This window comes from Platichthys flesus, chromosome 4 (genome assembly GCF_949316205.1).
Source record: "Platichthys flesus chromosome 4, fPlaFle2.1, whole genome shotgun sequence".
In the NCBI taxonomy this organism is placed as follows: domain Eukaryota; kingdom Metazoa; phylum Chordata; class Actinopteri; order Pleuronectiformes; family Pleuronectidae; genus Platichthys; species Platichthys flesus.
Genome location: NC_084948.1, coordinates 7,603,728 through 7,617,539, shown reverse-complemented (window position 1 = coordinate 7,617,539; position 13,812 = coordinate 7,603,728). Strand labels below are relative to the sequence as shown.

Below are 13,812 nucleotides of genomic sequence, written 5' to 3'. Positions count from 1 at the left end.
AGACTTAGACTTCAGAGGTTTTACCACTAGATGCTGTAAACCTCTGATAAACCTCAGACACAGACATGAACAAGCAGAGCTCTGTGGACTGATGAGGCAAAATCAGCTTCCATCATAATAATAGAATATGAAAGTTTGGAGAGGAAAGAGTTCATGACGCAAAGACACCACCTCATGGTGCTGGTTCTGTTGTGGCAGTGGCAAAACCTGTACGGCTGCCAATGGTACTGGCACACTGGTATTTATGGATGATTCACTGCTGACAGAAGCAACAGGATGAATGCAGAGCTGGGCAGGAGCATTCTGTGAGTTCAGAGTCAACCTAACGCAGCAGGACAACGATATTAAACATTGGATCTCAGTCCGATTAAACATGCGCTCTATTTGACGAAGACCAGGATACTAGCAGAGAGACCAAACAACAAGAGCTGAAGGAGGCTGCAGTGAAGCTCTGGGAGGGAATATGCAGCGAGGATACAAAGTGTCTGCTGATGGGCATGGGTCAGACTGCAGTAGGTCAATGACTGCCAGCACTTTTACACAGACTGTTAAATATGATGGTTTGATTGAAACCATGTGTGCTCATTAACATTGGAACCTCTCAAATCTGGGCACTGAGTTTAAAAAGGGCCACAGTATATCTCTTAAAGAGTTCTTTCTATATTGATTTGACATACATGTGGCACTTTCATGTTGTGTTTGTGAAGTGTGGAACATAGCAGAGTAACAGTCCATATAATTACGGCCTGCAGTGTATTAGCATTCCTTAAATGCTGGATACAATGCATAGTTACATACATCCTGTACCATGCTAATCACTGTGTCTGAAATTACTACAGAGCAGTAAATCAAGACCTCTGAAAATAAGGAGTCATAGGTTATTCTAATAATTACTGACGTGTGAAGCTTTGCACTACAGTTTGTTTTGCATCTCTAATTAAATCACACACCACTGTTCCGTTGCAAGAGTGGATAAGGGCTCTATATACAGGAAGTGTCTGTACACAGAAGGTATATTATTTATGGCTAATTGTAAGTGTGCGGATTATCCAAAGAAACGAGGGGACCCTACGTGGGTCTTTCTGTGCTCATACCCCTTCACAAAACTAGGAGGCAATTGGTTGAGTGGTCTTTGCCAAAACAAATGCAGACAAAAACAAAAAAACTCTTGGCAGAGGTAAAGACACTACTTTGTTTTAGCCTTGATGGCAATTATATGCACATTCTTGGAAGATATATGCTATTTTGGGTTTGAAATATCATAAAAATATCATTTGATTTACTAGTAAACATTATTCCATGATAAATAATGTATATTTTGTTTACGTTAAAGATGTATAATTCACCAGTGAAAGAAGTCTCTTCGTCCTTACACAAGTTGAGAATATTTTTTTGAAGCTGGGAAATTAACAGTAGTTTCACATCCACATTGGCAGTAACTGTTATTTCCTGAGCAGACTTGAACGTAACAGAGGGAGAAGTGTAGTTTGAAATGTCGACACAGCAGCCACTACGTGTGGGCCCGCTCTTGTATAGTTATCTTTGTGATGACCAGTTTGAGTCTACAACCGACGGAGTGAGGAGATTTTGGGAAAGTGAGGACCTTTTGGCCGGTCCTCACTTTGTGACCCCCCTTTAATGGACTGTATGATGGTCAAGATTTGGTTTTAGGGTTAGGGTTAGAATAGGGTTTAGGCTAGTTTTAAGGGTTAGGGCTAGGGTTAGGCATTTAGTTTGGATGGTTAGGGTAAGAGGTTAAGGAATGCATTATGCCAATGAGTGTTCTCACAAAGATAGCTGTACAAATGTGTGTGCAAGTGTGTGTGTGCGATATGCGTGTCTACAGCACAGCAGCTGACATCTCACGAGACTGTGGGCAGGGGAGGTGGAGGGGAATGAGAGGGAGTTAGAAAACAACTTAGAAGGTATGAAGCAAAAACACACACAAGTGCAACATCTAGATACCTGGAAAATGAAAAACAGAAAGGAGCAGATACAACGTGTGAGGATGAAGAGACGTCTTTCTTTTAAACTTTTAAACAAAAAAATGATGCATTTGTTATCATGACATAATGGTTTCTTGTCAGTGGTCTCTTTCATGCTGCTCCAACAGCAGCATGTCAAACCTTAGATGGCATTATGATAACTATAGTTTTACATCAGCAGCTTTTTTTCCACATGAATAATTTTTTATACTCTTGGTGATGTGAACAAGAATGTGTTATTTCAGTTACTTTCCTTAAACTTACACAACATTACCCCAAATGACAAACAAGACTCCTTCCTCTAGAATTACCAGTTCTAGTTCCCCGGAATTTCTACCAGTTGAAACCAGTAAGTTACACTTTCCCTACAGATAATAAAACATTAATGGACATGTTCCATGAGATTCTGAATGAAAGAAAGTCTGGTCGCAAATTTCATTCACACTCAGTAAATGTAAATAAGGAGGAGAAAAGGCTTCCCTGCTGACTGGGAGAATTCCTCAACCTTGCAGGTCACATGCAAAACTGTGTGAGACGTCTGGGGTTTTAATATATTTTACAAAGTGGAAATGTAATAAAGACATGTCTGCCCGTGGTATTCCTCACTGAATAATTCAATTTGATATGTGATAAACTCCATTGTGTGAGCACTCGCTACTCATTCAACTGGTGATTCAACTAAGGATCAGGAATTGTCCTACATGGAAATTTAAAGATAAAGAAACTTATAAACATGCATTTTTCTCATGACACCTGGATAACTGCAGCATCCTTTTTGACAGAATCTGTCGACTGGCTTCATGCAGCACAGACGTTAGGTGCCAGGCCCAGAAGCTGTAGAACACCTTGCCCTAAGAATTACATCAGGTGGAGTCAGTAGCTTCATTTGAATCAAAGCATAAAACTAATTTTTGTTGTACCACATTCCCTGAGTTTACCTACTTGGATTTTATGCTTTAATTTCTATGACACTGTTACTATTTTGTAATCACCATCCCATCAGATGTGGGTAATAAAATGTGCTCCATTCATACAGTCCAGTTCTGACACTGGTGGTACCACAGGGAGGACTTATAAGAAACAGCGGCTTGGTTTTAACTGCAGTCGTGTGTACAAAAACCTACAATGACTATTTTAAAGGTCCCTCAGTACTTTATTGACTTGTCAGTCTAAATCACCTTAGTGAACACCGACTAAAATACTTTGAGTGGAGTGTATTAGTATACATTTGCAATCATCAAGGATTATTCAGATAGAGGAACAACATGAAACTATATTAATATCCACAGTGAGTCCTAAGGCCAGACTTCTGTATGAAACCCTGTGTGTTTTCTAATAGAGGTTTGGTGGTTTTAACCCTAACCCATCAAGCCTGACCAGTCCCACAGAGACGTGCAGTGATTCAAGTTGACAGCCCCGGCACTCACCTATTCTCAGGAACACCACCACGCTAAACATGGACAGCAGGGTGGGGATCACCACGCCGACGAAGGTGGACAGTTTCTTGGGCTGCCCCGTCTGGGTGGACCGCTGCCTGGGCCCGCCCGGGTGCTGGTCCGGGGGTCGGCCGGCCGGAGGCGTCCTCTGCGCGGACTCATTGACGCTAGCGGAGAGGCGGTAGTGGAGAAGCGGGGTCCGCTCGGTCATGGTGGAGCCTGCGGGTGGAGGAGCGAGCTCCTTCACAACTTCATCAATTCACTGGACGATGGATAAGGCGAAACCCCTGACGCGTTACTCAATATGGAGTTTTGAACGGTAAAAAGTTACGCCTGCCCGGCTACATGGCGGAGCAGGACTGTGCTGAGGTCAGTGATAAAAGTAACCTCCCGTAGTAGAGTTACATGATAAAAGAAGCGGCTCCGTTATCATGTGTTAAACTGTGAGAGACTGATCCGCTCGGTTTCCTGGTCCAACTCCTCACTAGAGTATCATATGACGTCTGCAGCCATAACAAGTGCAGTATCCGGTTATCACTTTCAGTATAAAAGACAGAACCGAGTTTCTGATGAATGCTACAAAACTAAGTGGGGACAGAGCTGTTGTCCGAAGCTTCCTTTCAATCAACGCTGAAAATATACTTGTATTTGTGATATTGTATTGGGTGGTCATGCTTAAATATACCCACTTTTTTTATGGCTTTAATCTTTGATGGGTTTCGTTTCATGGGTTATGATGTTATATTTCATGTTTGTACTAGTTTTTGTATGAATAATAATTATAATAAACATTGTCATTATTATTACTACTATTAGTAGTATTATTACTATTTTTATAATTTTTATATTATTATTGTTATTATTATTAGTAGTAGTATTAGTATTAATATTAGTAGTAGTAGTAGTAGTAGTAGTAGTAGTATATGCATTTAGAGCAAATTGAGTTTGTTGTTGCTGTCACATTATCCAAACTGCAATATATATATATAGGTCTAGCTCTCATTAAATCAGTGGTACCATACAAATGTCTACCAAGGCACTCAGAAAGTATTAAGAGCTACTTCTAAGTCATTCATTGTATCCACAAGATGAAATGCAGGCTTAGCAGTCTATGATAATCACCAGAAATACGTGCGCTTGTCTTGTTTTGGAAATAAATCATTTCATTTCCGGTTTTTCCTTGTCTGTCCTTCTTAGCTTGACACATCAGCCTGTAGCGTTGGTCCCATGTTTCTGCTGATGTTTCCAGCCTGTTGCTTTAGGTCATATGATCTCAATGATCAAGGACCAATCATGATGGTTTACTGCTAATAATGTGTCATTTGTTTTCTGCCTTTCTAACAATATTGAACTCAACATTTTACATAGTAAAAATAATAATGCAATTCTAAATGTAGGGTAGCAGTTAATCCTCAAGACATGCATTATTTTTCGATCGATGAAACTTCTAGTATTAAAGTGTAATTTCTAGAGTAATGTGCAAAAGTGTTGCTCAGATAATTCAGTAGAGTCAGTATTTTTGGCAACAGTGTCATACTACATGGAAAAGATTTGACAGATTGAATCATTTATTTATTTATAAATTTCTGATAATTATGACTACTTTAACACTATTGGCATAACGACTTCAAATAAAACAGAATAGTGCAACAGTATAATGACCCATGTGTCTCATAAACATTGAAAAAAACAGTAATTTCATACATACAAAACATATAAATTATTGCAGACAAAAAACAAATCTGTTTGCGCACTTGCATATTTAGTAAGACTAAAAAAAACTGTGCATACACTGATTTGATTTTAGCAATAAAATTGTACAATTGTTTATATGTTTTCTATACAATTTATAGAAGATTTTCATATCATTTATAATACAGGGAGAAATGCTGCTCTACCACAATCATAAAGTGCATTTTAAATGTTCCATATTCATATTCATCATCATCAAAGTTTTAAATGTACAGTAACATCTACCAGCTTTCCACAGCTGAAGATGAAGAAGAGATGAGGTGCTAATTTTCTTTCCTTTTCTGGATGAGAGTGGTCCACGTCTTAATTCAACACATGCCAGCTATCACCCAGCACCAACGGAGGGTGCTACAGTCACAGTTTTGATTATACGTTGCAAAAAGTAGTATGACCAGTAAATAACACTCACTGCCTCACCAAACAGTGTCCTGTGCAGGCAGCATATCCCAATACTTCCCATCTCACAACCAAATTGACTCAAATGAAGTCAAATGAAAGAGAAACAGCATTACAGTCACATTGATTTAACCTAAAAGATCCTGAGCCCCTAATTATGAAAACGTCCTGGTGCCAATTGGTTGTTCTATGAAAAGGAAGTTACTGACTTATTTCATGTGCTTATATTGTGTCTTTGAATCTGAAGCAGACACACATCACTGTCATTATCCATAAAAAAAAAAACGTTTTGATAGTTGATTGTTGTATCTTTGTTTTAGCCATGCTGGCAGCATAACTCTAGGATGGTGACGTCTCCTACTCTGCCTGTTGGTCATAAACAAAACTTTATGGGATAGTCTTGGTGATCAATTATCTTTTGATCAGCTGCTTTCATTAGGTCACAATTTCTATTTATCCAAAATGCTTTGGGATAAAAATACCTGCAGACCTAATTATATTTCAGCTTCAGCTAGACATGAGCAAATGCTAGACTGGTAACACACTAAAGAAAGATGTTTCTGAGGTAAACATCACATGCTTCTCATCACCATGTTATCACTTTCAATGTGTTCTGCTGGAGAGGAAGAAATATAAACATCTCGGAGAAAAAATCTTTTCTCTAAGTTTCTAGTGGTCATAATGTATTTTGTAGTATTTCCCCCATATAAACCCCTGCACAAATCTGTCGCTGCGTTTTTATCACCTTTTACCAACTCTTTGGCTGCCTCTGTCTCGTGCCTTGTGCAAGTGGGAAAACCGCCAGTAATTCTGCCATTATACCCACTTAGTCCCAGTCCTTTCAGCTTGAGTCTTCCTCAGCACAACTGGGCCTCTCCGTCCACATCACACCAGCAGTGCAAATATGCTCATTTCCATTTGTTAAATTAACCTCTGGCTCCTTTGGTATTGTTTGTCCCACATTCTTCCTTACACATCTTGTAATGGAGGTCAGCAGGAATGTTCACCACTTACTCCCTTGAGTAGCTTTATGTTCTGTCGCGTACTTTGCTCCTGATGGTTGTTCCACAATGTTTGTTGAATAAGGCTGTGGGTAGCATGCTAGCTTCCTACTTTGTAACATTTGTGTCCACTGTAGGGCTAAGAGTGTGTACAAGTAGGTGCCAATGGGTAAAGAATTGGGGATGAAGGATAAGGGTCAATTTGTTTTAAAGCCAGTAGTCACAAGACAACAATAAATAAAAGACAGTAGACAACATAAAACAAAATGAAAAAAATAACTTGCATAGAGCTATTTAGAAGGCCTTTTGCAGTAGAGAAAAAACCAACGTTGACAGATTGTTTTTGATGTGATTCTCATTCTCTCCAACCTTGTCGTCTTAATTTTCTCCTCTTGCATACTGTCTTGACAAACTAAGACGGCCCCCACCACTGCACCACCTCTGCACGTTTTCAAGTCTGTGTTGAGGTGGTGCAGAGGACAAGCGTCAAAGGGATTTACAATCTCTCTGTTGCTCGCAATATACAGCACCCTTATCCTTAAACTCAGACAGAAACACTCAACAAGAGCATCAGAGGAGGGATTTGTGTAAAGAGTGGGCAGGTAGGTGCCAGTAGAATAACAAAATAGGAAAATGGATGAAAAATGTATTAAGTGAAGCAGATTATACGTCAGACGTATGCGTTGATTTTGGTCAAAGAGGGAGCAGCTGAACAAGTCAAACACATCATTGACAGAACACCTTATAAAGTTGTTGGGGTGAATGCAAGTAGTTTTTCATGGACTCTGCAGACAGGATGCATTATAAGCAAGAACTTTGAGACACCTTTCTGTCTTTTGTGAATGTCTGTCCAACACTCACTCTGCTTTTGCTGTTTTGGTCTCGGCCAACCAGACGATATGTTGTATTCGTCTCTGTTTCCCAACGTTTTATTGGGGCGAACAAAAGTGTTACCAACTCTAGCATAAAATCACCTGCACTTAACAGAATAAAATGGCTTGTATTTTATAGGTAATTAAGCCAAGTGTTTCATTTAAAGTTTATAGACTGGAAGTCTAAAGAGACAAAAGACAGTAAAAGCTCCATAGCTGATGGGAAATGCAGCAGGGTGCTAACTCTCTTTGGCTTTGTCACTATAAGAGAACCCCTTCACTGTTGTTCAGGTAAAATGGTTTTATATCATTTTGTACAGTCCACTGGACTCAGAGGTTCAGGTGATATGTTAAAGTAAAATGATAGTAGCACGACAATAATTATTATCATCATCATCAACATTGTTTTTACGTATATACTGTAAACTTTTCTTTGTTCCCAGATACAAGAGGTGCCACAACTACAACACGGATGAGCAAGATTGATAATCCACTATTTGTTTTAAAGTCACTATTGTTATCATTTGTAAATGTCTACCACTAACACCTGATTGCTGAAGATCAATGTCAAAGCTGCTATCATGATGTCAAAAATAATATTATAGCCTGAATCTAAGTTTATTGCTTCATTTTTATTGAAGTCTAGCTTGGGTATGAATGGGTGAAACTGTATTGTAAAACGCTTTATAAATACAGGCTATTATTAGAGTGTGAACACACACAATAATAAAGTGTGAGAGGGGAACCACTCAGTGTTCCACTCCTACATTAGGGAGGCTGAATTGAACATCCCCCCATCTGTCAGCTTCAACAGGGGTTTTTGCATCTGGTTCTGAAATCAAAAACCAACTTTGCTCTCATTATCCAAACAGGAAGTACTACATTTTTAGAATATTCCATCTTTAAGAGTCTTCCTTACACTGACTCTAGACATGTCCCCAATGTTGTAGACAAGGAAGGTGAGGGGGGGACAATGAGCTATCACCTCAGCAGCAGTGAATTACAAGGAGCTGTGACAAATATCTTTGACATTCACATAATGTCGTCCTGGAGGTTGGACCAATCAGTGATCCAGTGCTATATGAGGGAGGCTCGACTGAACATGACAGCAGGGCATCAAGAACCAGGAGGAGAATCTGTGTGTGTGTGTGTGTGTGTGTGTGCATGTGTGTGTGTGTGTACGTGTGTGTGTGTATGTGTGTGTGTGCATGTGTGTGTTGTGTCTAAGTGGTGTAGCGCGTGCTCATGACAGTAATGAGTACTCAAAGATGTGTGTGTGTGCACAAGTGTTCCTCGCAGCACATTATCTTGCAGTTGTGCCTCCCTACGGGAAGAGCCATTACCATGGTAACCCCAAGCAATGACTACTTAGTGAAAGGCCGGGCTCTTCTCTCTCTCAAGCCCCTCTCTACCTCTCTCTACCACTCCGTCTCTCTTTTATCTGAGCTCAGGCCGTGCCTCCTGCTTCACACACAATGGACGCACAGAGGGGGCGGTAGACCAGAAGGAGCTCCTCATATCGGTTCCACAGCGTTGTGTGCATCCTGCAGTCTGCTTTCTGTTTGTTAGAAAACCCTGAGCTTTGTCGTTTTAAAAGTGTGGGATGTCTCTGCCCACGAGAGCATCCATGTGATGTAACTGGCCAAAGGATCCTCACTATAAGATGTGGCTGCTGCGTTTCTTTTCTTGGAGAATGGATTGTTGTTGAAGCGAGGACAATGACTGAGGCCTTGCTTACTGATGGATATACACCGTTAGGTTTCATGTCCACGCTGGGATCGTAATTTCCTCATCTTATTTGGACTTTCCCTTAAATGGGTGGTATCTAATGAGGCATGTAAGCTAAGAGATTTCATTTCCTTGTTAAAGTGAGAGGAGCAAAGGCGAGTACCAACGTTATTTAAATGGCAAGGAGGATATCGTGTCCCCAAATAAGGTGCAGGGAGCTGGATGTGGGAAAGGCTGATGGGGAGGAAGACTCTTTTCAGTCAGTCACCCGATGTCCAGCTTGTAACCAGGACTATGATGTGGCTCTGATCCTGCCGTGCTCTCACACCATGTGTGGTCAGTGCGTTGCTGCTGGAGAGAGAACAAGCTCAGGTCAGTCTCTCCAACGTCGTGTCGGCCTCTCTGCCTGCTCTGTGCTGTGCCCCAGCTGCCGACATCCTGTGGAGCTGCCATGCGGGACCTGGTCGTCTGCCACTTCCTGTTTACCAAAACATCCCAGTCTGAGTCCTGCACGTGTCGGCGAGGAGACGGGTACCATGGAGGGAGCATCTGAAGATCCCCTTCAGCATGTGCAGGTGAGGAATCCAAACTTCAAGATTCAGCATTTAAAGATAATTATGCAAACGTGTTTATGTACAATATTAAGACTGTTCTAAAAAGCTTATTAAAATAATCACTCTCAAGATTGAAAATTATTTGCAATCTTGAGAGTGAGATGAGCAAATCAATTCCACTGGGAACAAGGGGACTTACCAACAGGGCTCTATAGGAACACTAAATCCACCACCACCTTTAAAGTGTGTTAGTTTTTTAAGGGGAGAGCGTGGCCTAGGGGATAGAGTGGGTGCTCTGCAACAAGAAGGTTGCTGGTTCGAATCCCACTCTTTCCCATCTGCATGCCTAAGTGTCCTTGGCAAGATACTGAACCCCTAAATGGCCCCTCATAAATGTTGAGTGTTCTAAAAATGTAAGTCGCTTTGGACAAAAGCGTCAGCTAAATGACATGTAATGTAAAAGTTTACACATTAATATATTACAAAGGAGATATTGTGAGTTCAGTAGGGAACTTATGAGGTGAGTTGTGTTACCTTTAGTAAGACCCAGGCTAGCTGTAAGTCTTTAAACTGCTAGTTATAATCATCACCACTGGAAACAAAAAACTTTGTGCTTTTAATTTCACCGATACAGTGAGGCATTGCATGTACGTGTCACTGAACAAATAAATATGAAGCTTGATTGATTTTCACATCATGAAACAGATTGTCATGCTGTGTGAATCCGATTGGTTCTAAATTTATTTTCATGCCATCGCTGTCACTGTATTTACAGAGTCACACCCACTGCAGGGATTCAGCACACAGATGTTTACATGGTGAGTGGGCTGATGTGCTGTTGGATTCGGTCAGTTTCTAGAAAACAAACCATGTTATCCTCACTGTCAACAGGTCAACCTATTGTGTTCACTGTCCCTATTTGAACCAGGCTCTAACGCTGCCAGTTCCCTAATACAACCAGTGGATGGCGATGTAGACCTGCGAGAGGAGGAGATGGAGCAGTCTGTATTTGGTAAAGAGTTGACGCTGTTAATCCCCAAACAAAACACATTTAATGCAACACAAAAGGCCTTACATTATTAGTTAATAACACATTGACCTCTGCTCTACTTCAGGACTGTGTTTTGCTCTGGATCCCTCCAGCGTCCCTCCATCCCTTCTTCTTTCTAACGGCTCTCTCACTGCCACCTACCGAGGCCCTGCTACCCCACCTCCAGGCAACAAGATGACCTCTGACCCCATGGTCCCATTGGTCCTGCCGCAGGTGTGCGCGGATGTAGTAATTGCGCGGGGACAGTATTACTGGGAGGTGGATGTGTGCAACAGCTCCCTGTACAGGATTGGTGAGCTTCACTTTGTGTTTGTTGGTTTGATGCCAGTGCTGCTTATTGCTTCCAGAAACCCTTAGAAAACATTAGTCAGCAAGGCCCAGACTCACATGAAGAGACACACTTGTAAACACACACACGTCATCATACAACTCAGGTCATATTGCCACCAAATGGTTAGAACTCTGGTTAGACCTCTGATCACAGGTTAAGCAAAAAAAGCTATTTCCATTCTAAGTGTTCAGTAAAACTACTGCACCAGTTTATCCCAAAATATCTGCGCCTTGTGTTTGACTTTGTATCCACTAGTTTGACATGACTAGAAATAAGATAATAATTTCCACTTTACGTGTCATGCACAGAGAGCTACAGTATCTTTACCTCCATCAAGGAGGTTGTGTCTTCATCTGGATTTATTTTTTGCTTCGTTAGTTTGCAGGATTTGGCAAAAACTACTCCACGACTTCCAAATTTTGGAAGGTCGGGGCACCCAAAAGAGAATTATTTTTTAGCTTTCATTAATAATGTGAATACAACATGAAAATATTTAGAGATATCAGGCATCAACAGATTCATATTTAAGAAATAGTTCTTATTAGTTGATCTGCGATTGAACCAAACATCAGGCATTCAAACACAAATAAAAAATGTGGGACCGATGGAGCTGTTAATTCAAAGAAGACAGAATCAATTAAATAATTATCATTATTATTATTATTTATTATTATTATTAGATAATAGTAATGCAAATCAAAAAAACATACAACAATTATTATACATACGAAAGTGTGTTAACTTTTTCATCACTTACCGATATGTTTCAAGATAGCCTCTAAGTTTTATGTTACAACAACACTGCACTGTTGAATAGGCTATAGCCACAGGGAAGTTCGTCATCAGTTGATCACAGTCACTGGGATGTGGTCTTTACAGGATGTGTGTGCAGTGGTTCTCTGCCTAATTACCAAACGTTACTGTCTGGGCAACATCATAATATTCATGCTCCAGCTGTGGCACAATTTGAAAATCCACATCATCGTCAATAATGTGTCAGAGCACAACACCACTTAATATGAAATATGAATATGATGCTCTTACAAACCTTAGGTCTCTAAACCTCCTCTGACATTTATTAGAGAACAACAGTCAGAGTCTATGGGCACGATTGTAGCTGTGTGATTCTACACAGCGTTGCTTTTAGCTGCATGCTAAAATGCTCATGGTGACAACACTATATGCTGATGTTTTGTAACAGCTGCTTTTGTGCACAGTGTATATAAAGCTTCAGTTCTCTATCTCTCTCAGGTGTGATCTCATTGGATGGTTGCAGGGGCTGGTGGCTGGAAAGGCAGGGCCTGTCTTTTTGGGCAGTGTACGATGGGAGCTGGGAGCCGCTCTACACTGTGCCACCTCAGATCAAAGGCCTGGGGATCTTCCTTAACATTGGCGGGGGGGCCCTGAGCTTCCACAACCCTCTGACCCACGAGCACCTGGCCACACTTCCTACCCGCTTCGGCACCGCTGGGGTGCTCCCGGCTCTGGGCCTGGGCCAGGGCCGCCTGAGGCTGCGCTGCGGGGTGCCTCCTCCAGCCCACATCTTCCTCAGTAAGGATTCAACCTACAAGGGGCCAAGTGCTGCCAGTAGAGGCCGGTGGTGCAGGGAGACTCCCTTCTGGTCAGTGAGGAAAGTGATACAGAAGTTTGAGGAGCTGGCCGTGTCGGACTCAGACTCGGGCGTGGTGTCCAGCTTTGGATCGTCGTTGGTTTCCCTTCCCGATCTGGAGAATCCTGGGATGCTTCCCTCCGGGCACTGGAGCTGAATGAGAGACGCTCTTGAAACTTCCTCCTCGATGGGAGCATAAAAACCACCACCGCCACTCCTCAGAGGGGTTTGATCTCTACAGGTCAATTGAAAGGCTAATTTTTCATCTTGAGGAACTGCTGGTTGCCTCTCTCCACTCTCTGTGTGACCCCGGACCTGCAATTGACTCTCTCCCCAGGACACAGGCTTTTCTCTCAACCACACAACCCCCGCTGGTTTGGGCTTGGGCCAGAAACAGTCCTCTATAATGTGACGTGTGAGGAAGCAGGGGGCTTCTAGCAGCGGGACGCCTTGATTTGTCTCTGTGTGACGGTTGTCGGTCGGTAGGGGGTCCTACAGTAGTGATGTGCACGTTCCTGTGTGTGTATGTGGGGCTAAGCACTCCCATAAGTGCTTGTGCATTTGCTCACCCACTCCTCCATATTGGTGTGTGTGTGGGGGAACAGTGTACGAGCGGCAGGGGGGGAGATGGCGAGGTGTGAGTACAGTGACACCGGCGGTGTTGACACAGAGCAGCAAGAACAGGTGGTAACATACGTTCATCCCCCTGCCTCCCTTCGCCGGGGACAGTAGGCCTGTCCTTTTCTGACCCTTCGAAAACCACAGGACTCCCCGAGACTTCAAAAGAACAACAGAGAGCGCGAGAACAGAGAGGGAGAGAGAGAAAACAGCACGCATGAATTAAAGACAGCAGGTGATGAAGTGGTAAGATAAAAAGGAAGAAGAAGAGATGGGCAGAGAAAGAGATTCTCAACGGCTCTCATGAATCCCTGAATAGATCAAGTGGCTCGGGCTATAGTATCTGAGGATGTGTTTTAAGGTAGAAGCTGCAGAGGTTTTGACGTCACAGCATACTGATGAATACAAATTAGATTTCTTGGCGTATGAAATAATGAAAGTGGAAAGTTCATTATGGGGAATTAAAGCGCTTTAATATC

At 42.0% G+C, this 13,812-nt stretch overlaps 1 protein-coding gene across 1 annotated transcript in view; it reads right to left on the bottom strand.

Annotated features, from left to right (window-relative positions):
• Positions 1-3,886, bottom strand: part of zgc:153039 (uncharacterized protein LOC767698 homolog) — a 58,991-nt gene extending 55,105 nt beyond the window's left edge. Inside the window, exon 1 of the mRNA XM_062386205.1 lies at positions 3,413-3,886. Within this exon, the coding sequence (XP_062242189.1) occupies positions 3,413-3,632 (220 nt within the window). The 5' untranslated portion in view covers positions 3,633-3,886. The remainder of the gene's footprint in view (positions 1-3,412) is intronic.
• Between the last annotated feature and the right edge of the window lie 9,926 nt (positions 3,887-13,812).